Source organism: Gossypium hirsutum, chromosome A11, assembly GCF_007990345.1.
Source record: "Gossypium hirsutum isolate 1008001.06 chromosome A11, Gossypium_hirsutum_v2.1, whole genome shotgun sequence".
Lineage (NCBI taxonomy): Eukaryota > Viridiplantae > Streptophyta > Magnoliopsida > Malvales > Malvaceae > Gossypium > Gossypium hirsutum.
In genome coordinates, this window is record NC_053434.1 from 111,015,436 (window position 1) to 111,043,215 (window position 27,780).

Genomic DNA, 27,780 nt, shown 5'->3' on the forward strand with positions numbered 1-27,780 from the left:
TCCACTTAATGACTCAGTCCTCATAGGGCCACACACATCAGTGTGCACCAGTTGGAGTTTTTCAGAGGCTCTCCAGGCTTGATTCGAGGGAAATGGGAGTCTGGCCTGCTTTCCTAGCTGACACACTTCACACACATCATCATGATCCACTGAGTTGATGAAGTTTTCAGCCAAGTCCTCTCTGACCATTCGAGCCATCGATCTGAAGTTGGCATGTCCCAGTCTTTGATGCCAAAGCTTGGATTCATCTAATGTGACTGTGTAGGCAATGTCTGACTCCCTGGTCTAGTCAACTACAGCTCTTATTAGCCATAGGAACTGCCATCAGCTTGGATCCACTTGGATCATTGATTTGGCATTGGTTGTCTTTGAACACAACAGAATAACCTTTCTCCAGCAACTGAGCTATGCTGAGCAGGTTTCTGTCAATTTCAGGCACCAAAAGCACATTTGAAATCACTTTGGCACCTGTGGGGGTGCATATCAGCACATCACCCTTGCCTTCAGCTTGAATAAAATGTCCATTTCCTATCTTGACTTTAGTTCTGCAGCTTCTGTCTAAAGACTTGAAGATTGCAGCATCAGGTGTCATGTGGTTGGTGCATCCACTGTCTAGAAGCCAACCAGATGAGAACCTTTCTTGAGCAGCTGAGCATAACACAGCAAAGACTTGCTCCTCTTGGTCACTGTCCTCCTTAGCTACTCGAGCCTCAGCTTTCTTCTGTTGAAACTGACTCTGCCTTGATTTGGCCTTGCTCTTGCAGACTCTCTCAACATGACCCTTCTTTTTACAATGCTGACATACAGCATCTGGATTGAACCAGCATTTTTCTTTTGGATGACCAGCCCTTCTGCAGTGCTTGCAAGTCTGACCCTCTTTTCTTGCAACATCAGTCCTTGGCTTGTCTCTCCAAGCCTTCTTGCCTTTGTAGGCAGTGTTTGTTCTTGCCTGAAAGGCACATTCTTGATGCTCCTCCAGTCTGCTTGCTCTTCTTTGCTCTTGAGCATATAAAGCATTGATCAACTCTGTCAGGGAGATGGTGTACAGGTCCCTTGAGTCCTCGAGAGATGAGATTTTTGCCTCATACCTCTCGGGCAGAGTTGCAATAACCTTCTCCACTATCCTAGCTTCCTTGAGCTGCTCTCCAAGGAGCCTTATGCTGTTAACCACAGCCATAATCCTGTCAGAGTACTGCTTGATAGTTTCTTCTTCCTTCATCTTCAAATTCTCGAAATCTCTTCTTCAGTTCAGCAACTGTTGCTGCCTTGTCCTCTCTGTCCCTTGAAACTCCTCTTGCAACTTGTCCCAGGCTTGTTTTGGTGATTCACAGGCCATAATCCTTGTGAAAATCACATCTGACACTGAGTTCTGGATGCAAGACATGGCTTTGTGCCTCTTGGTCCTCTCATCAGCATGCTGCCTGATTTGAGCCACTGTTGGATTGCCTCTAAGTGGCTCTGGTTCAACATCTGAGTTGACTACCTCCCACAGATCGAAAGCTTGTAGGTAGGTCTTCATTTTAACCACCCATATGTGGTAGCCTTCTCCATTGAAGACTTGAGATGCAGCTGGTGAAAAGCTTGATGAAGCCATGAATTTGTATAACAGATCCCTTAAGAAATAGACTCTTGGTACCAATTGTTGGAGCTAAGTGCAACAAATAGCAAGGTTCAACAAAAAGCTTGCCGAGCAAGAATCGAGACTTGCGGTAGAAACAAAGAAGAAAAATGAAATAAATTTTAAGCAAAGCTAAAATAGAGAGTATATGGATGAAATCTTGATTGAATTCATTCATTTTTTTAAAATGGCATAAAGCCTATTTATACAAGCTTACAACTTGACAACTTAGTTGGAATACAACTAAGTTTCATCATTACATCCACTTAAAATAAATCACCACCTACTACCACTAACAAACTTAGTTGGAATACAACTAAGTTACATAATTACATCCAAATAATAATAATAATAATAATAATAATAATAATAAAACATGTTATTGCTACATGCTAACCATTGCTTCAATAACCATTGGTCTTAACAATCTCTATAAAAAATTCATGAAAATGTTTGAATAGTTCAACTATATAAAATTCTATTTTGTGACAATTGAAAGGTTTATCTAGCATGGTTGGACTCATCACACTGGCTGCCACTCAGGTTTGCTTCACAGTCATTTTCGGAAGCAAAAGTCTCCATTGATGGGTTGATGTCTCAGTAACTAAAGAATTGTTGTTCTATTTTGCAGACAATAGTTGGTGTTTTGGGTATAATCCTAATTGATAAATTAGGAAGGCGACCACTTCAACTGGTAAGCAAAGGATAAACATTTTGTAATAATATGTTCAGTAAAATGCGTTGTTAATGAACAATGAGTTAATTGTGTTTATTAGGTGTCTACAGCTGGATTGTGTTTCAGTTGCTTCCTCACAGGATTATCATTTCTCTTAAAGGTACTAATATAATGACCGAGAATCTGACATCTCCCCTTCATCACTACACGTTCTGACATTTGGTCATCACCCTTGCGTATGCTATAACAACATGTTTAGGGATATGCTTAGTGCACCAAATTATTTATGCAAGTCATCTTACAGCTACTTCGGTCTGATTGTGCTCCAAACATTCATTGTAGAGTAAGTTGAACCTAACATTGGCCAACTCCAACCTCCCCCAACCTCATTTTGATTCAAAATTAATTATCTCATTTTTAAGATCTCTCTCAAACTTTATCTGCAGTTCTAGGGTGGTATTACATTCCATATGTTGCAGCCTTAAGTGTATAGGCGTGAACCCATGCAATCTATAGAGAACCAACGTGTAAAAACATGGACTAGAGGTGCTTGAGCATGCATGTTCAATTCCAAAAATGAAATCCTTATGTTCCAGCAACTTAGGCTAGCATATGGATTTCCAATAGGCTCTAGCTCTATTGCTTGAGTCAACTTGCCCTTACCAAATGAATTTTGAACACAATTAAGTAATGTAGCTGATAACTTTCTGATGGAGTATAACGTAGCGACACCAATAGTTGTGAAGGTTAAAAAAGATTTGACTAGACTAGTTGCAGCCTACCTGCGTAAGACAAATGTCTTGCAAACCAACAAGTCATCCTTATTGTGATCTTCAATGAGAGGATCCCAGTCTCTGATGGTAATTTTTGGAGAACTCATAGCTAAGGTACCTTGCATAAAGCTTGTTGTCTGCAATATCAACTCTAATTCAGTTTTCTGAATTCTTCTGCTAAACAACTCACTTTTGTAAAAATTTAGCTCAAGTAGAAAAGGAATAAAAGAGATGAAGCCTTTGGACTCCCAATACCGAATTAAGGTTCCCTTTAGTGAAGATGAGAAGATCATTTGCGAAGCATATTTGAGTCAAGTTGACTCTCTTGCACTTTGGGTGGTAAGAAGTAACACCCAAAAAGGCTACTACACATAAAAATCGAGAGGGTACATTCATTGTTATTACAAAGAAGTAGAGAGACACAGGGTTTCCTTGTCATAGTCCGTTTGCACACTTGAAGTAGCCGATCAATTCCCTATTAATGGCTATTAAGAATCTCAGAGTAGTTAAGTAACTCTTGATCCATCCTACTGAGCTCTATTGGAGATGACCTTGGTAATGCACTTGTCGACAATGAAGCAACAAGAAATAAGTTTATAGTCAGTTAAGTGTGTAGTCATTTAACAAGTAGGGACAAGAACCACAATAGTGGGATTGAAAGCTAGATTAAGGTCCCTCGATATAAAGAACACAACCTCCATAAAATCCACTTCAATCATTCTCTAAGCCACCATTAATAAGTGAGTAGTGTATATCCATCTAACCTTGGAGCTTTATCACTAGCTTGCTCAAAGAGGGCTATCTTTATCTCCTCTTTGGTGATATTTCTCGAGAGCATATAAAGGGTATTTATTGAAGCAATGGTTAGCATGTAGCAATCACATGTTTTATTATTATTATTATTATTATTATTATTATTATTATTATTTGGATGTAATGATGTAACTTAGTTGTATTCCAACTAAGTTTGTTAGTGGTAGTAGGTGGTGATTTATTTTAAGTGGATGTAATGATGAAACTTAGTTGTATTCCAACTAAGTTTGTTAGTGGTAGTAGGTGGTGATTTATTTTAAGTGGATGTAATGATGAAACTTAGTTGTATTCCAACTAAGTTGTCAAGTTGTAAGCTTGTATAAATAGGCTTTATGCCATTTTAAAAAAATGAATGAATTCAATCAAGATTTCATCCATATACTCTCTATTTTAGCTTTGCTTAAAATTTATTTCATTTTTCTTCTTTGTTTCTGCCGCAAGTCTCGATTCTTGCTCGGCAAGCTTTTTGTTGAACCTTGCTATTTGTTGCACTTAGCTCCAACAATTGGTATCAAGAGCTTATTTCTTAAGGGATCTGTTATACAAATTCATGGCTTCATCAAGCTTTTCACCAGCTGCACCTCAAGTCTTCAATGGAGAAGGCTACCACATATGGGTGGTTAAAATGAAGACCTACCTACAAGCTTTCGATTTGTGGGAGGTAGTCAACTCAGATGTTGAACCAGAGCCACTTAGAGGCAATCCAACAGTGGCTCAAATCAGGCAGCATGCTGATGAGAGGACCAAGAGGCACAAAGCCATGTCTTGCATCTAGAACTCAGTGTCAGATGTGATTTTCACAAGGATTATGGCCTGTGAATCACCAAAACAAGCCTGGGACAAGTTGCAAGAGGAGTTTCAAGGGACAGAGAGGACAAGGCAGCAACAGTTGCTGAACTTAAGGAGAGATTTCGAGAATTTGAAGATGAAGGAAGAAGAAACTATCAAGCAGTACTCTGACAGGATTATGGCTGTGGTTAACAGCATAAGGCTCCTTGGAGAGCAGCTCAAGGAAGCTAGGATAGTGGAGAAGGTTATTGCAACTCTTCCTGAGAGGTATGAGGCAAAAATCTCATCTCTCGAGGACTCAAGAGACCTGTACACCATCTCCCTGACAGAGTTGATCAATGCTTTATATGCTCAAGAGCAAAGAAGAGCAACCAGACTGGAGGAGCATCAAGAATGTGCCTTTCAGGCAAGAACAAACACTGCCTACAAAGGCAAGAAGGCCTGGAGAGACAAGCCAAGGACTGATGTTGCAAGAAAAGAGGGTCAGACTTGCAAGCACTGCAGAAGGGCTGGTCATCCAAAAGAAAAATGCTGGTTCAATCCAGATGCTGTATGTCAGCATTGTAAAAAGAAGGGTCATGTTGAGAGAGTCTGCAAGAGCAAGGCCAAATCAAGGCAGAGTCAGTTTCAACAGAAGAAAGCTGAGGCTCGAGTAGCTAAGGAGGACAGTGACCAAGAGGAGCAAGTCTTTGCTGTGTTATGCTCAGCTGCTCAAGAAAGGTTCTCATCTGGTTGGCTTCTAGACAGTGGATGCACCAACCACATGACACCTGATGCTGCAATCTTCAAGTCTTTAGACAGAAGCTGCAGAACTAAAGTCAAGATAGGAAATGGACATTTTATTCAAGTTGAAGGCAAGGGTGATGTGCTGATATGCACCCCCACAGGTGCCAAAGTGATTTCAAATGTGCTTTTGGTGCCTGAAATTGACAGAAACCTACTCAGCATAGCTCAGTTGCTGGAGAAAGGTTATTCTGTTGTGTTCAAAGACAACCAATTCCAAATCAATGATCCAAGTGGATCCAAGTTGATGGCAGTTCCTATGGCTAATAAGAGCTTTGTAGTTGACTGGACCAGGGAGTCAGGCATTGCCTACACAGTCACATCAAATGAATCCAAACTTTGGCATCAAAGACTGGGACATGCCAACTTCAGATCGATGGCTCGAATGGTCAGAGAGGACTTGGCTGAAAACTTCATCAACTCAGTGGATCATGATGATGTGTGTGAAGTGTGTCAGCTAGGAAAGCAGGCCAGACTCCCATTTCCCTCGAATCAAGCCTGGAGAGCCTCTGAAAAACTCCAACTGGTGCACACTGATGTGTGTGGCCCTATAAGGACTGAGTCATTAAGTGGAAACAGGTACTTCATACTGTTCATTGATGATTTTTCAAGATATTGCTGGCTTTACTTCCTAAAACAGAAATCAGAGGCGGCCTCTGTGTTTTGGAAGTTTAAGACTGCTGCTGAGACTGAAACATGTTGCAAGCCGAAGTCCATAAGGTCTGATAATGGGACTGAGTACACTTCAGCTCAGTTCCAAGCCTTCTGTGATAAGGCAGGCATCAAACATCAACTTACCAACACATATACACCTCAGCAAAATGGTGTAAGTGAAAGGAAGAATAGGAGTTTGATGGATATGGCCAGGTGCTTGATGATTCAGAAGAATCTGCCTAAAGCACTATGGGCAGAGGCAGTTAACACTGCAAACTACATTCAAAATAGGCTTCCAACCAAGGCCTTGGATCAGAAGACTCCATTCGAAGCCTGGTTTGGATTCAAGCCATCACTGGCTCATCTGAAGGTCTTTGGATGCATCTGTTATGCTCATGTACCTGCTGTCAAAAGGGACAAATTGTCTGAAAGGGCTCGACCTGGTATTTTGGTGGGCTACAGCACTGTTAAGAAGGGCTATAGGATCTTGGATCCTTCAACAAAGAAAGTGTCAGTCAGTAGGGATGTGGTATTTGATGAAAAGTCATGTTGGAACTGGGAAAAACATGAACCTGAGGAAGTTTCAGAAGGACTTGCAGCAGATCAAGCTGAGCCAGATCAAAATGTTCCTGAAATGGACATTGATGATGAACCAGTTAGAGGAACAAGACCATTGACTGAGATTTATGAAAGAGCTCATGTAGCCATAGCTGAACCAATCAATTTTGAAGAGGCTGAAGCTCAGCAAGAGTGGAAGCAGGCAATGGCTGAGGAGATTAGCATGATTGAGAAGAACCAGACCTGGGAATTAGTTGAAAGGCCAGTCAAAAGGAAGATAATTGGGGTGAAATGGGTGTACAAAGCCAAGCAAAATGCTGATGGTACCTTGAACAAACTGAAAGCAAGGCTAGTTGTCAAGGGGTTCAGTTAGAGGTATGGCCTGGACTACCTGGAGACCTTTGCACCAGTGGCCAGGCTAGACACCATCAGATTACTGATTGCCTTAGCAGCACAGCTCGAGTGGAAGATCCATCAACTCGATGTGAAATCAGCCTTTCTGAATGGTTTCTTAGATGAAGAGATCTATGTTGAACAACCACAAGGGTTTGAGATAGCTGGCAGAGAGCATATGGTCTACAAACTGAAGAAGGCCCTATATGGCTTAAAACAGGCTCCAAGGGCCTGGTACAGCAGAATCGATGGCTACTTGACTAATTTGGGATTCGATCGAAGCAAGAGTGAGCCAACACTGTATGTCAAGAAGCAAGGGACACAAACACAGCTCATTGTATCCCTATATGTTGATGACCTGCTGGTGACAGGAGGAGATCGAGCAGTGCTGGTTGATTTCAAGACCATGATGCAAGAAGTATTTGAAATGTCTGATCTAGGGGAAATGTCTTATTTCCTTGGAATGGAGGTGACTCAAGCACAAAATGGGATATTTCTAAGTCAGAGAAACTTTGCCACAAAGATTCTAACCAAGTTCTCCATACAAAACAGTAAAGCAACTAAAACACCTGTTGCTGTTGGAGAAAAACTATCGAGCCAAGGTGATTTTGAGAAGGTTTGTGAAACAACCTACAGAAGTCTAGTTGGTTGTCTGTTATATTTAACTGCCACTAGACCAGACATAATGTATGCTGTAGGATTGCTCTCAAGGTTCTTGCATTGTTGCAATAAAAAGCATTTACAAGCTGCTAAGAGAGTGCTTAGATATGTCAAAGGCATTTTGAGCTATGGTTTAAGGTACAGCAAGGAAGGAAATCTGAAGCTGGTTGGCTACACTGATAGTGACTGGGCTGGCTCGATAGATGACATGAAAAGTACCTCAGGGTATGCTTTCAACCTTGGTTCAGCCATGTTTTGCTGGAGCTCGAAGAAGCAAAGTCTGGTGGCTCAATCTACTGCTGAAGCAGAATATGTGGCAGCTGCAAGTGCTGTCAACCAAGCCATTTGGCTAAGGAAAATCTTAGCTGATTTGAAAGTGCATCAAAAGGAAGCTACTGAGATCTTCTGTGACAACCAATCTTCAGTTGCAATTGCTAAAAATCTAGTGTTCCATGGAAGAACAAAGCATTTCAGCATCAAGTTGCATGTTGTTCGAGAAATGGAGCAAGCTCAGGAAGTGAAGCTGATCCATTGTAATTCTGAGGATCAACTTGCAGACATTTTGACTAAAGCCCTTAATGTCACAAGGTTCGAATGTCTAAGAAGGAAGCTAGGTGTTTGCTCCATGCAAACCAAGGAGGAGTATTGAAGCAATGGTTAGCATGTAGCAATCACATGTTTTATTATTATTATTATTATTATTTGGATGTAATGATGTAACTTAGTTGTATTCCAACTAAGTTTGTTAGTGGTAGTAGGTGGTGATTTATTTTAAGTGGATGTAATGATGAAACTTAGTTGTATTCCAACTAAGTTTGTTAGTGGTAGTAGGTGGTGATTTATTTTAAGTGGATGTAATGATGAAACTTAGTTGTATTCCAACTAAGTTGTCAAGTTGTAAGCTTGTATAAATAGGCTTTATGCCATTTTAAAAAAATGAATGAATTCAATCAAGATTTCATCCATATACTCTCTATTTTAGCTTTGCTTAAAATTTATTTCATTTTTCTTCTTTGTTTCTGCCGCAAGTCTCGATTCTTGCTCGGCAAGCTTTTTGTTGAACCTTGCTATTTGTTGCACTTAGCTCCAACAGTATTGTCAACTAAATTGACTTGAAGGATGTTAACAAATTCTTTTATACAACCTTCCACCCCTGGGTCAACGGAACCTAAGATATGCTGGAAGAAATTCACAGGTCCTTTTGAAATTTGCTCAAATGAATTTAATCTATTGCCTTGATTGCTTATCACTAGATGGATAGTCTTGTGTTTTTGCTTGGCAGCCACAGTTCTATGAGAAGTTCTTGATTTTTAAGTTATGTTCACGATACAATGCAATTTTAATTTTTAAGTTCCCACCCATCCATCCTATCCACTCTCGAGTATCGCTTAACACTCTAAAACACATATCAATAACTAGTCATCTCAGATTTCTAGATGACGATAATCGTTCACTTGTCATCCATGATAGTGACTTTTATTACAATAACTTACCATCTCGATTAACTCAGTTTCAATGTCATTGCCACCTACTTCGTGTAGTACTGACTTTCAGTGTAGACTTAAATTGTCACTTTCTCCTATGGAACTCTTTCGTCCTTTATACCCAATTTCATGTAATTATGCATATAAACTCAGCATATCATGCTATTTATCAACAATCGATGCTATGCTTGTCAAGCACATTTATTATTTCATACTATCCTCAAATGGGATGTATTCATGCATTCATTCATATCAATTTCACATATATAATTTCTTCATGTGAATTAAAAACTTGCATCAATATACTAATATACAGGCTTTGCACATATAGGCTTTGCATACTAAATCACATATAGGGTTTGTATGAAGGTTCGCGGTACAATATACATATGGGTTCGCATACATAGTTAAAGGGATCACATAGCAGTTTCACATAAGGGATCGCATAACAGTTAGGGGGATCGCATAACAGTTTTACAAGGATTCGCATAACAGCTAAAGGGATCACATAATAGTTCTACAATAGCGTTCGCATGACATTTATTAAAGGTTTGCATAACATACACTAAGGGGTTCGGATAACATTCATTAAGAGTTCACATACTAAATTACATAAAGATTCACATACTAAATCATATGGGGTTCACATACTAAATCATATAAGGGTTTGCATGAAAGTTCACATATCGACTACAATTCATCTATCAATTTATAACAAAGTTCCCATGTATACCTGTTTATGTAAGGGTTTGCATAATATCCTCTAAGGAATCGTATGACAATTCACCTAAGGTTCGCTTAATAGTTCACATAGGGATCCGCACAACAATTCCATAGATGTTTGCATTCATAAGGGTTCGCATAACAGGTTTCCACCCTTTTTAATAATTCAAAAAATAGTTTTCAGTCTGGGTTGGTTTGAAAATTTAGTACTTTATGCAAGTAAAAATAAGAAAATAAAATATTTTGACTAAAAGTGCACAAAGGGTTTCAATTTTGAGATATAAGGGAATGCTATTGGGTAAAAAACCAAAAAGGGGTACAATCAATGGAATTTGAACTTAAGACCTTTAAGATATAAGATTAGCACTTAACCACCAATTCTAAGGCTCATTTTTTATTAATTTCTTAACAACAATAATTTTTAACGCATTCTAAGTTCGCTTACCCTATTCTTATTATACTTTAAAATCTAAATTTGATTCTTATTTCTTTTAGCACTAATTTTGTGATGTGACATCATTCCACTATAGTATCGTAATTGAGCTCTCTCTAATGGCATACCATTACGAAAACAACTCGATCAGTACTCGTCCAATAACCTTGTCATAAGTGTGTTACTTTAATAGGATATCCTTAATCTCTTTGGGATAAATCCGCTCTCCCAATATGATCCTATTCTATCTCATGATAACTATTACATCTTTCTTCATGAAAATTTAATTACTATCAAATAGCAATTAAGTCATTCATCACAAAGATGAATGACTCGTGACCATATTTATTTTTCATCTATCATGTATGTAATGCCAATGAAAAGTTATCATTTACCAATGTCTTGGGCTATAAATTCCACTATTGTGAATGATGTTACATACTGCAGAAGTTGTATACCCAACGCATCAGCTTTTGGTTATTTATCTATTTGAACTTAGACTTTTACTTAGATCAAAGTATACGAGTTATGCATACATAGTCCATCATCCACTCAGAATTAATATATGCCACACTATAAACATCATAAGTGAATAAATCTAAAAACGAATTTAGGATCTATTCTGCTTGGGGTTCAGTTCGATGGATTATTAGTCCAGTCAGTCACATTTATGTCTCTATCTTTTAAGAGCCGTTAACTCTAATGCTCAAGACAAAGCATATCCATAATTGGATTTGATAAAAGACATATTAGTCTGTCAATTGGTTTTCTCATTTCTGATTAGACTAATGACATGTTTATGTTCGTCTACTAATATAAATTATCTTTCCATATTATAATACGATAATGAAATGCCGTTTAGTATTAGTTAAACATTAGACAACTAGTGAGCTAATATTTGTTTATGTTTTGCTTTGCATGCAAAAATAATTGAGCGCAATATACAAAAGATTCTAATGTAATTCATGAATAATTTTATTAAGCAATCTGTTTGAAAAAAATTACAAGTATACAAACAAATATACTACACTTGGGGCTCTAGATTTAACATCATCAACATTCAGCATACTAGTAGAGATCTTCAAGTAATCAAACTCTTTTAAAGATCATCTTTTCCATTTAAAGAAAATTGGAAAGATGGAAAAATGAAGGGGCGGAAAACTAAAAGGATGAAAAATATAAATTTTCTTTTGATATGTGTGCTTGGTAGGAAAGGTGAAAAAATAGAAAGAAAAACAATTTTATTTTCCTCCATTGCTTATTAGAGTTGAAAAGTGAAAAGAAAGAAAATAAAACAATTGAAAATTATATAATTTGGAAGGATTGATTTTTATGCATTAAGATAGAAAATAATCACCCCACCTATTTTCTTTACTTTCACTTTTCTTCCCAACCAAACACATTCCAAATTTATGTTCTTTCCACTTTTCCACTCCCGTCTCCCATTCTTTCACTTTTCCACCTAACTAAGCACACCTTAACGCTTATTCGGTAGAGTGTAAAGAAAACTGGAAGGATAAAAAATTGAAGGGGTAGAAAACTAGAAGGATAGGAAACATAATTTTTCTTTCATTAGTTGTGCTTGGTATAAGAGATGGAAAAATGGAAAAATGGAAAGAAAAAATATTTCTTTCCATCAATTGCTTGGTTGAGTTGAAAAAGAGAATGAAAGAAAATAAAACATTTGGAAAATGCATAATTTTGAACTAACATGCACTTCACTCTTATTTTCTCTCTTCTCATCATCTCAATTTGAAAAGATTAATTTTTATGTATTAGGATGGTCATTTCTTTTCTCTCATTTTTCTTCTTTACCAAACACACTCAAAATTTATTTTTCTTCCACTTTTCTACTAACTCCTTCCATCCCTCTACTTTTCTACTTGACCAAGCACACCTTAAAAGTCTAATTTTGACTCTTACTTATGTCGATTCCTATACATAAAGTATTCTCAAATAAATTGCTAATAGTCTTCAATATTTAGCAATTAAAAGTTGAAATCAATTTATTCAAAACATATATCAATCAAACAACACAAGTTATAATGCCAAAAATTCCTTAAATTATAGTTGGCACTAACAATATCCCCTTTTAACATTATTAAACAAAAACTTAAAAATATATTAAGTAAATATAACTAACTCAACATTCATATTAATCTATTCACTTAACTATAAATTTTAACCATAAAATCAACTATTAACATAAAGTAACAAAAAAAACAATTAAAATGCATAATATAAAAATATTATAGAAAAGATAAGAGAGTTATGTCAAGTAAATTCATCAATTATATCTTCAAATATCAACAAATCATTAGAACAAAATCTAAATAACAAAAATGATGAAGAAAAAAACACTACAAGTTTAGTAAGAAAAAAAAAATTTCAATTCAAATTTTGAAACTTAAAGTTTTTCACTTTGATATTTATTAATTTTTTTGTTCAATTTGGTGCTTAAAGTACACTCATTTCTTAATTTGGTGTCTAAAGTTTTCCTCAATTAAAGTGTTTAGTCTATTTTTTGACCGACATTAAGAAAAAGTTGGTGACTAATAATATAGTGCCACGTAGTATTTTTTTTAAATAAGTATTTTCTTTTATTAAATGTATATTAACATTTAAAAATATAAAAATAAAAAATTCAAAAATATATATAATCTATAAAAAAACATATAAATTATAAAAAATATGATAAACGAAAAGAAATTAATTAAAATTAATAATATTATAAAAATGTAAAAAAAAACTTGTAAAAATTATAAAACTTTGTAACAAATTATTTAAAATTTACTAAAAATATAAAAAAAGTTGTAAATATATTTAAAAATTTATAAAAATATATTTAAAATTTAAAAAATAGATACCTGATGTTACTATCCAAATAAGTATCTATTTTGATAAATTATAAATAGGCATTAAACTTTTATAAATACGACTCATGTTTTACCTACAACATTATACCAAAAACTCTTAATCAAATATCATTTACTTCTCCTCCTCCTTTTAAAATAAAAATTATTCTATAATGAATTATTGCATGTTTATACGCCTTGACAACATACCAATATTTGAATCTTGGTCATTACTGCTAAAATCTTCCTTTATTGCTTCCCTTTGATATTGGCACTGCGTTTTACTCTGTCATGATGTCTGAAATACAATGATCAATGAGCAGGAATCTAATTGGTGGGATCAAGGTAGTCCTGCTTTGGCATTCATTGGCTTATTAGTAAGTAATCCATTTTCCCCTACCAGTTTTTTTTTTTTTCTTTTTCTTCTTGCTCTTTCTTTAGCCATTCTAAATGTTGGATTATGTTTTCAGATGTACGCGGGATCTTATATAGTTGGCTCAGGAATACCATGGCTGTTATTATCAGAGGTCCATAAATTAATTGTTTTCCTTTATGTTGCTTTAGTTCTTCATTTCTTGTCTCAACGTAATCATATCCAACACCAATGTCTAACTACATCGGGACATTAGGACGAGTATGAAGATATGATGCTGGAAATACATGAAAGAACTTTTAGAAGAAACTAAATATATCTACACGAGAAATATACCAGCGTCTAATACTCACACCCGAATCCGAGTAATATAAAATTTTGCCTTTGTTTAGTTATTCATTCATCGATTTCAACAACATATTGAACTTGTGTCACAGTTATTTCCAATAAATGTAAAAGGTTCAGCAGGCAGCATCTGTAATTTTATGGGCAGTTGCACTGGTTGGGTTGTTGCATACTACTTTAACTTCCTAACCGAATGGAGCTCAACAGGTGATTCATGCCTTGTTCATTTTTGTCATAATATTTCACAAGCTTCTTGACCTTACAAATGACTGCATATCCATTGGCATTGTTTCAGGGACATTCTTTATATTTTCAGTCTGCTGCGCTGCAAATTTCATCCTATCAGCAACAATGGTACCCGAGACGAAAGGGCGAACACTGGAGGAAATACAAACATCGATTACTCATTCTTGAGATTGAAATAACAAGTCTTCCAAGTTATTTCATCATCAACAATTTGCTTTAAATCCTCACTTGTCTTGCTATTGAAGTTACCAAACTCTTTAGCGTCATAACTTGCTCCCTGCTGCTGTCTGTGTTATTCATTAATGAAAAAAAAAAAAGTAATGAATGAATTTGTGCTTTGACTATAAGGTTCTCTGTATTGATTAATGTTAGGTTATTAGTTGATTACTTGATTTTCTTTGCTTCCAAAAAGCACAAAAACATTTCATTCATGAAGCGGTTGCTTTGGTTATCCTTGAAGCTATTTAAACTATATTTTTCTTCATTTAGAATCTGCATTTATAAATATGCGGTGGGATTGTGTCGGCGTTGACGTTTTGAATGGAAATAAAAAAGAAACAAAAGCTACAACCCTTTGACCCATTCACTTTTTTTTTACAGCATTCCATGTAAGCAATTAACAGTAGTATTTGTGACAATTTCAGTGACTAAAAATGTAATAAATCGATAATATTAATGATTATTTTATAAAAAATTAAAGTTTAATGACTAAAATGTAATTTTAACCATATGTAAATAACTATTTCAGTAGTTTACCCCTAAAAATAGTATTGTAATAAATTTAAATTTAATAAAAAAAGTTAATAATATAAACAATTTTACTTGCACTTTTAAAATTTTAAAAATAGAACAACTAAAAGTGTCTTTGATTTTAGAGAACATTCCCTGTTTTTAATTTTTATTTTCATTTTCTACTTTGCAAAAATTAGAAAATATGTTTGATAAATAAAAATAGAAATTTATTTTCAATAATAAAAATAGTAAAAATATTCTTAAAAATATAAGAAAAAGTTAAATTAAAGGATAATTTATTTAAAATATATTACAATAGTAAAATAAAATGTAATTAAATAAAAAGAGTGTAAAGGTTATAAAAAAAGTTTTTTTTGTAAAGAAAAGGATTCAAACCAGGATAATTTTAATGCATAAAATGAAGCTTAAAAAAAATTACTTTTAACTAAAAATATCTAATTTTTTATTTTGTTAATTATTTTCAAAATGAAAATAAAAATTAGAATTGTTTCCTTAAATTGAAGCATTTCTTAAAATTGGAGTAAATTTCAGTATTTAAAAAGCATATTGATAAAATATTGTTATGAATATCTTATTACGTGGATGTTCATTAAGATCATAATAAGTTTTGATGTATTTTAAATTTTTATAGTCATTAGAAGTAGATCTTTATTCCATTTATATTTCATAGATCTCTATTCTATTTATATTTCTTATACCTATAAATAAATATTTTAAGGAAGATTTATAACTTTTACTCTCTAATTTCATTTATTTATTATTCTCTATTTTTTATTTTATAAAAAATAAAACTTAATTTTTTAAAATAATAAAAAAATAATTAAATGCAATAAGGTATATGTCCCCATCGTTTAATGGACTCCTCGATTGAACTAAAAAGAAACATCTACGTAAGATTGAAACGACGTTCCAACCTCACTTCCCAATCGTACTGCCAATTATTTAATTTTTATCTTTCCACCTTTTATGGTACTCTTTAAGAGAAAATTAGTATTTGATCCTTGTCTGAATAGCAATAAAAGATATTTTTTAATATATATATAGTGGCGAACCCAGCGTCCTCCACTCTTAAAATAAATTTTTTTTTATTTAACTCCTTTAAAATTTTAATATTATAATAATATTATAATGAGAGAATTTTAATTTAATTTTTCAAAAATTATAAAAGGTGTATAATATTAAAATGGTAAGTTTGTATTTTTTTACTAGAGTAAAAATATACAATTTAATTTTAACCTCCTAACAAATTTTTTGATTTCGCCCCTATATATATAAGGGAGAGATCGAATTACATTAATGTAAAATTTAAGTAATTTTATACTTTTTTTTATAATTTTTTATGTTTTTAATATTTTAACAACTTAATTATTATATTTCGTGCTCCAATAATATAGATCATGCATGTCAAATTTGATATAAATTAAAATTTTCTAACTTTCATTTTTTGTAAATAAAAAAACTTACAACCATTAAAAATATATTAATATAGATAACATTTTAGATCAATATGATATGAATATCAAATTAATTCAAAAATTTACATGCATAACAAGTACAATTTTGATAAATATATCAGTTGGATTGTTAAAATATTAAACGTTTAATAAGTTACAAAATGGTATAAAACTACTTAAATTTTACACTAGTGTAAGCAGATCCCTCGTTATATAGTAACAATCCAAACATTATATTTCATGCTCCATATGTAAATTTGACATAAATTAAAATTTTCTAATATTTTATTCTATATAAAAATATATTTAACAGGTAAATATATGTTAATATAGACAATATTTAAATCGATATGATAGAGATATCATATCGACATAACAAGTATAAACATATTGAAGAAATGTTAAGTTGGATTATTAAAATTAATGGTATAAAAAATTATGAGGTGGGTTAAGTTTTAAGTGGATACCTCCCGAATATAATACATGTACCTACAGCACTAATTTTGAAATCTAAAGTTAATTGACTTTTTTTCCTTTATAAATAGTTACTTGAAATTCGCTGTTGATTCTGTTAGCATCCTCGAAGAGGAACAATCTATGGAGCAGCAAAGAAAAGAAGCAACTGAGCGTTTGCTTTCCAGTCAAGGACACGACAACCTTTTTTACAGTGAAGAAAATGATGGTGTCGGTGTCGGGGATGGAGGATTGGTGGCTGTTTCCAATTTTACCAGCATTCTTGGTCTTAGCATCCTTACGGCTGCTTGCATTACCTTTGGTTTTGGCTGTGCCGTACGTGCCTTTTCGTTGAACTGTTCTTTTAACAGTTGTAAAATTGATGGAACTTACTAATTTCTTGGATTGCATGGCAGATAGGATATTCATCGCCTACTCAATCTTCAATCATGGAAGACTTGGGACTTTCTGTGGCTGAGGTTAAACAACCCATCCACTATTTATGTTCCGATTTTTAAGAGGTTTCAATTTGACAGTCAGTTCTCTGTTTCTGCAGTTCTCACTGTTTGGTTCAATTCTGAGTATTGGATCACTAATAGGTGCTGCAATAAGTGGGAAGATAACAGATTTGTTTGGTCGGAAACTGGTAAGCTTTCTCAAGAATTATTGAATATTAATTTGCTAAAATCTTACAAACTCATTCCGATGCCTTGAACCAGACCATGTGGATTTTGAATTTGTTCTACATCGGTGGATGGCTTGCTATAGCATTTACAAAGGTTTCAGCTCTTCTGCTTTTTCTTTTATAAGCTTTTATTTACGACATGCTCGAGTTATGTACCAAGTTGGATATAAACTTGCATTGTTTTTTTCCATCACAATGCTAACTAGGATGTTGGTATTGAAAAAATGTGAAAGAAAAATATTTTGGAAGCACACTGTAATATGTAGTATTGTTCAGATTATCTAGCTAAAAAATTAACAGAAAATGTATCCTGCTAATATTCAGCCACATAACTTGCTCCTAAAATTATGTTACAAAATTAAAAATCCCTAAAAACTTGGTCTATAGTCTTATTATTCACCAAGTCTAAGGCACATTCTCAATATTCCTCCTTGTCTTAGTAATTGCAAAAGCCTAATTTATTTTTTAAAACTTTAAATCTACCATTCGGAAGAGTCTTGGTTAACCTATTTGCAATTTGATTTCAGTCTTGCATAAAACCGACTTGATTTTACCAATCTTCTATTCTTCTTTCAAATTATATTCATCAATCCTATTGTACCAAGCCCTAGTGTCACGGACTTGGAGTTTTCCCACACATCCGTGCGGCCTTAGGCAGTTTCTTGGCTTAAAAATGCCTAAGTCAGCCTAATTTCCACCGATAATGGATTCAACCGTAAAAACGCCTAAGTTAGCTCAATTCGCAACAATAAAGGATTCAACAGAATTCCCTTAAAGTTTTCACGAAGAACAGCGGAAGAACGAATTAAGAACTATCTTTGAAAGATGAACAAAAGTAATAACGCTTGAGAGAAAAGTTTGAGTAAATGCTCTCAATTCTTATTCACAAAGAATAATGAAACAATTCAGGAGTGAGTACAAATGAGGGGGAGGCTCTCTATTTATAGTTGAGCTCCCCCAAAACCGATGGCTACAATTAAAAGCTGTATTCAATTAGGACTCTAACTTTACAGAATTAGAGGCTGTGTACAATTAGAACTTCTAAGACTACTTAGTCCTATCTTCATTATCGGGCCTATCAGGCTTCAATGTGACAGGCCTGTCCAACAGCTCTTTGAATCGGGCCAGTTCTCGTAGGCCAAATGATCCCCATCTGAGCAACAGACCTCCATTGGATGCATTTGGTGCGCTTGTCACGGGCTTTGAACTGCGGCCCGTGACATTCTCCCCCACCCATTCTCGCAACGCCCTCGTTGCGACTTCTGAATGGCACTGACTTGATTCACTTCGGTTTCGTCTCGTCGCCTTAGCCTTTCCCTTTCTTAGGGATTTTTGCCTCGGCTTTTGTCGCTTCTTAACTCGAGCCGTCCTGCTCGTCGCATTTACTCTGGTCAACTGTCCCACATGCATCGCTTCTTTTCCTTTGAAGTCTGATGCACCACCTACCTCTCCCATAGGTGGAAGCCTTGTCGATGACTCGGCCAACTCCGACGCTTCACTCAACTTGAGCCTCATTGGTCTCAGCTTCACTGTTTTCATCACAACTTTCTCCACTAAGTTAGATGACAAACTCACCTCTTCCTTGGGTGGAAGCCCCTTTGACGACTCACCAAGCTCAGACGTTGCCTTTCTTTCGACTCCGGCTTGCTTTGGACAGTTCCGCAACTCATGCGGACCACGGCACAAGAAGCACTTAACTTGCTTCTTTTTGCTCCTCTTTGCCCTCTTGGCTTTGGCTTTTCCCTTGCTCGAACCAAGCTTCTTGGGCTCATTGTCTGCTCCATCGTTCCCCTCGATGACAGACTTCTTCGGACACTTCCGCAACCTATGCGGACCATGACACAAGAAGCACTCCACTGGCTTCTTCTCGCTTTCGGCCTCCTTGGCTTTGACACCCTTTGCGCTCGAACCAAGTACCAAGGCCTTACCCACTGGCTTCTCCTTAAGCGCGGATTTCTTCAAACATTTCTTCAACATGTGTGGACCGTCGCAGAGAAAGCATTTTAGCTTGTCCCTTTTCCTCTTGGGTTTCTTCTTCCCAACTCGTGGTTTCCCATTACCACCATTGTCGCCGTTGTCATTGCCATTAACTCTATCTTCCTTGTGATCCATTTCACATACGCCCCTTCCATCGGACTTGGAAGACCCAAGCTTGTCTTTCCCTAGACCAAGCTTCACCACGGACTCAACTACCATCATGGCTTCCGACAGGTTTTGGACACTTCTTTGTTCCACCTCATGTCTGACCCACGGCTTTAATCCCTTTTGAAAAGCAAGCAATGCTTCTTCATCGGTCACATCTGAAATTTGGAGCATGAGTTCCTTGAACTCTTGAACATACTCCCTCACTGTGCCCCGTTGCATTATCTCTTGCAACTTTGCCCGAGCTTCTTCCTCGGCAAATTCTGGGTAAAACTGTCTCTTCAACTCGCATTGGAACTCTTGCCACGTCCCAATCTCACCTTGCCTTTTATTTGAGGTCCTACCTCGCCACCATAAAAGCGCAATGTCAGTAAGAAACATTGAAGCAGTGTTTACCTTAACCGCATCCTCCATGATGCCTTTGGCACGGAAGTAGTTTTCCATCCTCCACAAGAAATTATCCACATCACATGCAGACCTTGTCCCCACAAACTCTTTCGGCTTTGGGACATCCTCATTACTGAGTGCTGCATTTGCCACTCCTTTCTCCACGGCTGCTTGACACAAGGACAGCTCTCCCTCGAGCTCCTCTATTCTTGTGCTCAAAGCCTTCGTCGTGGCCATTGTTTCCTCCTTCAAAGCCATCATCATGGCCTCGAGAGCATCATTCCTTTCCGACAGCTTATCCCTGTGTGAATTAAACAACTCGTTTACCTTGTCCATGGTGGAATCAAGAGACATCTTTACATAGTCTCTGGACTGCTCCTTCCAGTTTGCTATGTGATCCTCGACCCCATCGAGTGCCTCCTTTACATCCTCCATGGATCCCTCGAGTTTACCCACACGTTCCTCTACTGCCGATATTGTCTCCTTCAAAGACTTCCTCGCCCACCTTTGTTCAAACTCTTCTTTCGACATCCCAACGGTGCCTTTGAACCAACAACTCGAATATTACTTGGTTCAAACCTTGGCTCGGATACCACTTGTCACGGACTTGGAGTTTTCCCACACATCCGTGCGGCCTTAGGCAGTTTCTTGGCTTAAAAATGCCTAAGTCAGCCTAATTTCCACCGATAATGGATTCAACCGTAAAAACGCCTAAGTTAGCTCAATTCGCAACAATAAAGGATTCAACAGAATTCCCTTAAAGTTTTCACGAAGAACAGCGGAAGAACGAATTAAGAACTATCTTTGAAAGATGAACAAAAGCAATAACGCTTGAGAGAAAAGTTTGAGTAAATGCTCTCAATTCTTATTCACAAAGAATAATGAAACAATTCAGGAGTGAGTACAAATGAGGGGGAGGCTCTCTATTTATAGTTGAGCTCCCCCAAAACCGATGGCTACAATTAAAAGCTGTATTCAATTAGGACTCTAACTTTACAGAATTAGAGGCTGTGTACAATTAGAACTTCTAAGACTACTTAGTCCTATCTTCATTATCGGGCCTATCAGGCTTCAATGTGACAGGCCTGTCCAACAGCTCTTTGAATCGGGCCAGTTCTCGTAGGCCAAATGATCCCCATCTGAGCAACAGACCTCCATTGGATGCATTTGGTGCGCTTGTCACGGGCTTTGAACTGCGGCCCGTGACACTAGGAGCTTGTTTAAGACTCTATAAGGCCTTGTTTAGCATGTAGACTTTCTCCTCCTGACTCTTAACTTGGAATCCCTTGGACTACTCTTCACTCATTGCTTCAATCCATTTGTCATCCTTTTCAGCTTTTTTAAATTGAGTAGACTCAAATACAACAACAGTACACCTTTCATAAATTTCAGATAAAGATCTTGTGTCACAAACCAGAACATCATGTCATCAAAGTGCTAAAGAGTCTCTTGCAATTGCTTCGTTGTTGGCTTCTCCTTCATTAGATTTAGGGTAAAGCTTTTTGCTTTCATTTTAACTTTGAATACATCTTTGCCTTTTGATTTTTTGATCAAGCACCATTTGTTTTCAAATATGACCTTGAAACTTTTTTCAATCAATTGCCCAACACTAACAAGATTTTGGTCAATGTTAGGCACATACAGAAAATCAATTATGTGTTTCAAACTTGTTAAACTTTCAATAGTCACTGTTTCTTTTTCCTTAACTGGAACAAACTCACCATTTTCAACTTTTTTTTTGGAAATGATCGTTTTATCCAGTTCTTTGAAAATTGTTGGGTTATTGTTCATGTGATTTGTGCAGCCTCTATCAATTAACTAGGAATCACTAGAGAAACATGTCGCCATAAAAAGGAACTCATCTTCTTGTTACTCAATAAATGCTTTTGCCTCTTCATGTTGTTGAGACTTACAAACCCACTCTACATGCCTAATACTGCCACATTTTCTGTATTTGATATTAGGCCTCCACCAACACTTTTTTGGCAAGTGATTTGTCTTCTTACAGTATGGACACTGGAGAAACATGTTGCCACAAAAAGGAACTCATCTTCTTGTTGCTCAATAGATGCTTTTACCTCTTTATGTTGTTGAGACTTAGACCCACTCTATGTGCCCAATACTACCACATTTTCTGCACTTGATATCAGGCATCCACCAACACTTTTGGCAAGTGATTTATCTTCTTACAGTATGGACATGGTGGATATATCTTATTGTTGTTATTATTGCTGGTCTTATCTTTAATTTTCTTGTTTTTGCCTCTCGAATTTTTAAATTTGCTCGAAAAACACTCTCTATTGATGCTTCTCGTCTCATGTTTCTCCTTTTTTCTAGAGCATTCACTAATTCTATCAAGGATATACTTGAAAAATCCTTTGGTTCTTCTAACGAAGAAATTTTAGACTTATATTTTTCAGACAAAGTAACAATGTTTTTTTGCACTATTTGATCATCAGAAAAATCATTACCTAACAATCTTACCTTATTTACTATGCCCTCCAACTTGTTAGAATAGTCTTTAATGGTTTCTATCTCCTTCATTTTTAGCATTTCAAACTCTATGATCAAATTGAGCATCTGCATATTTTTTGTTCTTTCATTGCCTTGGTATTCTGACAGAACATTATAATCTTCCTACTGCTTCCCAAAGATCCATCGCATCAAGATAGACTGTCATTCTAACAGCCCAAGTTTAATAATTATGACCATCAAAAATTGGTGGGACAATATGAGAAAACATTGTGTCAACTTCCATGTCTAAAGCTTATGTGTTTCTCTTAACTCACAGATCCAGCTTAGATACCAATTTTTAGTATTTTAGAAAAACATATGAAACACGAAAAATATAAAAGAAAAATATATTAGAGGAATTGAAGCTTATACAGATGCAGATTGGGCAGGCTCAATAACAGATAGAAGATCTACATTAGGATACTGTACATTTGTTTGTTTTATAAGGCTTGATACTGAAAAAAACAGAAAAATCAGTACTTGATTGGGCAAAAGAGGAAGAAGGATTATTGGATGAGTTAGGAATAGAAGAATTCATCCGAAATTGTGGTGATTGAAAAAACTTGTGTAGATGCTCTAATTGTTCCTTAGTGAATGGAGACCCTTTCAGAGAACTTTAGCCTCATAATTTCCATTAGTTGTTTGGAAAGCTCTGTTATTCCCTGATTGTGAACCACGACCATTGCCACTCTTTTTCCTTCCATTTGTCGGTTTCCCATGGAGCTTCCCATACGTTTCTCGAGTGTGCCAATATTTTTTACAGTGATTGCACCAAGGTTTTTTCTTATCTCCAGTGAAAGCTATTTTAACCATGATGTTACTAGAGATTTTAACCTAACTCTGATACCATGAAAGTTTTCAAGAGAGCTTTTAATAAAATTGTTCTCTTTTATTAACTAAAGAATTGAACTTAAATAGAGAAAAGAGTCCTAATCCTAATTGGGAAAATAGTTCCCTTATTCTAATAAACTACTAAAATATAAAAGAAAATAGTTCCCTTCTTTTAATAAACTACTAAAAGATAAAATAAAAATATTCATAGAATATGAATAAGATTTATCTATCTAAATAAATTTAAAATATATACATATTTCAACAGAAACACACTATAATTTGTTGTATTGTTCAGATTATATGGCTAAAATCCCTAAATACTTGGTCTACAAACCTATTATTCAGCAAATCTAAGTCACATTCTCAATATAGGATTCTGGCTGCAAGACAATGATGGATCCATTAGAGGATTTTCAGGATTAGTTGCTGTCATGATCAAATTGCAATTGCTTGCTTTCATTTCATAATACCATGCTTTCATTTGTTTTCAAAAGGCCCCTTGGTTGCTTAATCTTGGAAGAATATCACTAGGATTCACAAATGGAATTTCCGGTTACTTGGTAACTCATCTGACGTCTTCTTTGATACATTTTTTTATCCATTTGTTTTTAAATGTTGAATTACAATGGATAGGCGTTTCGATCTCAAACAGGCGCCCATCTACATTGCAGAAATAACAACAAAGCATGTCAGGGTAAGGTTTACAACCATATTGCAGGTCATTAATCAAACATTGCCTGTAATACACTTATTGCCTCATGGTTCTTATACTACTAGTTCTGCAGGTGATGGTTGGCTCGGGCGCGTCGTTCATGTATGTTGTTGGTTCCCTTGTCCATTGGCGCACATTAGCTCTGTTAGGTAACTAAAACTTTGAATTGCATTGGAAATTGGTTAGGCAATCAGATAGTTTTCTAACAGTTATTGAATGATTTTACATACAGCTACGATTCCCGGTCTGCTTCAACTCCTACTCATCTTCTTCATACCAGAATCTCCTCGATGGCTGGTGAATCCAATTCGAGTTTCTCTTAAATTTTAAAGCTACTGTTCGGTGTCTATCTTAAAAATTCGAGTTGAAAGAAAACAGAAAAACTCATTACTAACCTGCAAGATATTGTCCGTTCAGCTACAAAATGGCTTTGAGTTTCTACAAATATATCATAGCAGATCATCATAAGTTTTCTATTTCGGTTCAAATCTCCTCTGTTATTTATAGCTACCGAGAATATTCTGTGCAGGCAAATGTTGGTCGTGAGAAAGAGCTTGAAGCCGCTTTGTTGTGCCTCAGAGGAGATAAAGCTGATATTTCTGATGAAGCAACTGAAATAAAAGTAACCTTTGTTTTTTTCTTAGGAAAAAAGTAAAAACTTTTATAATGGTTCAATTTCTGCTTCTCTGAGCTTTTTTTTTTCTTTTTACAGAATCATGTGGAGTCTCTTAAAAGTTTCTCAAGGGGAGGAATTGTAGTAGACATATTTCAAAAGAAGTATGTTCGGCCATTGCTTGTATGACACGTAACTTGGTTGAAATTGATCAATTTCTCTATATTTGCTATATAATCCATTGATGTATCTCTTCTTTTCCTTATAGACTGTTGTTGGAATGATGGTCCTAACAAATTTGGGAGGAATAAATGCATTTGTATACTATTCTGGTGCTATTTTTGTCTCAGCTGGTAATAGTACTGATCTTAACAATCTCCTAGAACTTCAAAAGAAAAATTATGAAAATTTCAACTATATAAAGTTCTATTTTATGACAATTGAAAGGTATATCGAGCATGGTAGGACTCATCACACTAGCTGCTACTCAGGTTTGTTTCACTGTCATTTTGGGAAGCTAAATTCTCTATTGATCGGATTAATGTCTCAGTAAGTAAAGAACTGTTTTGCAGACAGTAGTTGGCATTTTGAGTTCAACCATAATTGATAAATTAGGAAGGCGACCACTCCTACTGGTTAGCCAAGGACAAACCTTTTGTAATTATCTGCCAAGTAAAATGCATTGTTACTGAACAATGATTTAACTGTGTCCATCAGGTTTCATCAGCTGGATTATGCTTTAGTAGCTTCCTCACAGGAGTAACATTCTTCTTAAAGGTACTAATGTGATGACCAGGATTCGGATATCTCCCCCTCGTCACTTCACGTGGCAAGAATTGTTTCATCACCCTCGCGTATGCTTACATCAAAGGAATTATCCCATAAGATAGTTCTATTGCCCTCACAAGTACCAATGACCTCTCCCTCATTATGAATCAATGTAAGCGTAAGCGATGGGATATCGTGACGTGCAATGATGCAGGAGAAACATTCGAAGCCCAGTCATTATAACTAAAAAGTGCCTTTATTTGCCCCTCATTGATCTTATTACTGCATTTCACTATGTCCTAACATATCAGATACAATGATCAATATTGAGCAGGATTTTAATTGGTGGGATCAAGGGAGTCCTATTTTGGCGTTCATTGGCTTATTGGTAAGTCATCCATTTTTCTCTTCCATTCTGTTTTTCTCCCCTTTTTCTTTAGCAATTCTAAATATTGGATTATGCTTTCAGATGTATATGGGCTCGTATGCACTTAGCGCAGGACTACCAGGGCTGCTAGTATCAGAGGTCTGCAAACTGTTTTCACCTATGTTGCTCCAACTCTTCATGTTTCTCCAAGTAACTATATCCAACCATATCGGGACATGTGCTTGAAGATATAATCTTCCAAAAACCCTCCAAAAAATTTTAAAAAACTTGTTAAAAAGTTGGATATACCTCCGTCGGATAAATATCTGCATCCGACACTCACACTTCACTCTAAGTAACACAGGTGTTCGCCTTTGTTTATTTATTCGGTCATCCATTTTTGCATCATATTGATTATTGAACTATATTTGCTTGTATCATAGTTATTCCCAATAAATGTAAAAGGTTCAGCAGGAAGCATCTGTAATTTTATGGGCAATTCCACTGGTAGGGTTGTTGGATACTACTTTAACTTCCTAACTGAATGGAGCTCAGCAGGTGATTCATGCCTTACTCATTTTTGCCATAATATTTCTCAAGCTTTTAGACCTTACAAATGACTGCATTTCTTTTGGCATTGTTTCAGGGATATTCTTTACATTTTCTGCATTTTGCTGCGCAAATTTCATCCTAATAGCGACGATGGTACCTGAGACTAAGGGACGAACACTGGAGGAAATCCAAGCATCAATTACTCCCTCTTCAGACTGAAACAGCAGCGGCTTTTCCAAAAGTTATTTCATCATCAGCAATTTGCTTTAAATCTTGATCTGTGTTGCTGTTGCATATGCCAAACTCTTTAGCGACGTTGTTGCTCTTATACTACAACATACCATCGATACGAATAGGTAACGATGGGACCTGACAAGGCTAAAACCCAGCAACACTAGTGTATCTGTCCCTATCATTAGGCAATATCTGGATCCTGTTAGCTCACTTATTAAGCATGAAATTTAAGAAGGATTGCTTGACTAACAAGGGAGCCACTTGCTTTTGTGGTTGACCAATTAGAACATTGGTTGACGTTGTTAAAATGGGGTTGTTGGTATGTGGGTGGTGTGACTAGCATATATATGAAAAATATTTAGCCTGGTAAAAACGGTGTCTTCTTAGGTTCACATGTGAATTTCCCCAAGTTATTTATACATTTTTAAAATTTTAATGATTTAGAACTCAAAAAGAGAAAAAAAAAATCATAGTTAAATAGTTTAATTTTGTAACATTTTGAAACAAATAAAAAAAATCACTTAATAACTATGAATTTAAAAATAATTATTTATGTATAATTTAAATTATGTTTTTAATTATTAAATTTTAATTTGTTACAAAATAATTATTAACATTGTTATTTTTATGACTAATCATTATCCTTTGTTGAACATGTGATGTGTGACGCAAATCTAATGTTTCCATTTATTGTGAACGAGTAATTCAGGCGAATGTCATGTAAGTCGAAAGAAATTCTAAACAAAAACAAAACCTTTCTTTCATGAACCTTAAACAGTTGTCCATGCAATTCCACAGCTACCAAATGTCCATAGAGCCAAGGCTCGAGCTTTCAAGGCTTCAATGTCCAAATCTGTTTGCATAAATGAGATCCAAAGCAGTTCGACGATGCCTTATAGTAGAATCACCTCGAGCCGACCATATTTGGGTCCCTTAGCTGGAACTTTGACTCTTACAAGAACAGGGGACTTGGAGATTCCATATCTGAGTCTTAGGAAACTTAAGATACAGCACCAACAAAGGTATTCCCAACTCTGCCTTGCCCATTTATTTGGTCACTTGAGAACCAAACCAGAACCCAGTCTTGAATGCAGGGTAGCGATTTAATGACCATTTTGTAATAAATTAAAGTTTAA

General features: G+C 35.8%; 2 protein-coding genes across 8 annotated transcripts; both read left to right on the forward strand.

Annotated features, from left to right (window-relative positions):
* Positions 1–1,984: 1,984 nt before the first annotated feature.
* On the forward strand, positions 1,985–14,616 carry LOC107888124 (sugar transporter ERD6-like 14). The gene is made up of 7 exons (XM_041079842.1): positions 1,985–2,161; positions 2,250–2,312; positions 2,395–2,454; positions 13,536–13,589; positions 13,683–13,739; positions 14,023–14,137; positions 14,226–14,616. The coding sequence occupies exons 1-7, from the start codon at positions 2,129–2,131 to the stop codon at positions 14,342–14,344; spliced, it is 501 nt and encodes a 166-aa protein (XP_040935776.1). The 5' UTR covers positions 1,985–2,128; the 3' UTR covers positions 14,345–14,616.
* A 2,253-nt stretch (positions 14,617–16,869) lies between these two features.
* On the forward strand, positions 16,870–27,080 carry LOC107955813 (sugar transporter ERD6-like 15). 7 transcript variants are annotated; one of them, XM_041079831.1, is made up of 18 exons: positions 16,870–17,172; positions 17,253–17,315; positions 17,393–17,482; positions 17,556–17,615; positions 23,893–23,958; positions 24,051–24,116; positions 24,184–24,259; positions 24,343–24,407; positions 24,640–24,732; positions 24,823–24,906; positions 24,992–25,076; positions 25,171–25,214; positions 25,296–25,358; positions 25,441–25,500; positions 25,826–25,879; positions 25,961–26,068; positions 26,302–26,416; positions 26,505–27,080. In XM_041079831.1, exons 1-18 carry the CDS (start codon positions 16,981–16,983, stop codon positions 26,627–26,629), a joined length of 1,509 nt encoding a protein of 502 aa, XP_040935765.1. In that variant the 5' UTR covers positions 16,870–16,980; the 3' UTR covers positions 26,630–27,080. The 7 variants fall into 7 exon arrangements, with proteins under 7 accessions (XP_040935765.1, XP_040935767.1, XP_040935766.1 ...); XM_041079833.1 differs by having other exon boundaries at positions 25,961–26,017; XM_041079832.1 differs by having other exon boundaries at positions 24,051–24,092.
* Positions 27,081–27,780: the final 700 nt, after the last annotated feature.

Coding starts and splice junctions, on each gene's coding strand:
- LOC107955813 (XM_041079831.1), top strand. CDS start 16,981: ATGGAGCAGCAAAGAAAAGAAGCAACTGAGCGTTTGCTTTCCAGTCAA. Junction 24,733..24,822: donor ATGAAGCAACTGAAATAAAA/GTAACCTTTGTT, acceptor TTCTTTTTACAG/AATCATGTGGAGTCTCTTAA. Junction 25,359..25,440: donor GAAGGCGACCACTCCTACTG/GTTAGCCAAGGA, acceptor TGTGTCCATCAG/GTTTCATCAGCTGGATTATG.
- LOC107888124 (XM_041079842.1), top strand. CDS start 2,129: ATGGTTGGACTCATCACACTGGCTGCCACTCAG. Junction 2,313..2,394: donor GAAGGCGACCACTTCAACTG/GTAAGCAAAGGA, acceptor TGTGTTTATTAG/GTGTCTACAGCTGGATTGTG. Junction 14,138..14,225: donor AACCGAATGGAGCTCAACAG/GTGATTCATGCC, acceptor GCATTGTTTCAG/GGACATTCTTTATATTTTCA.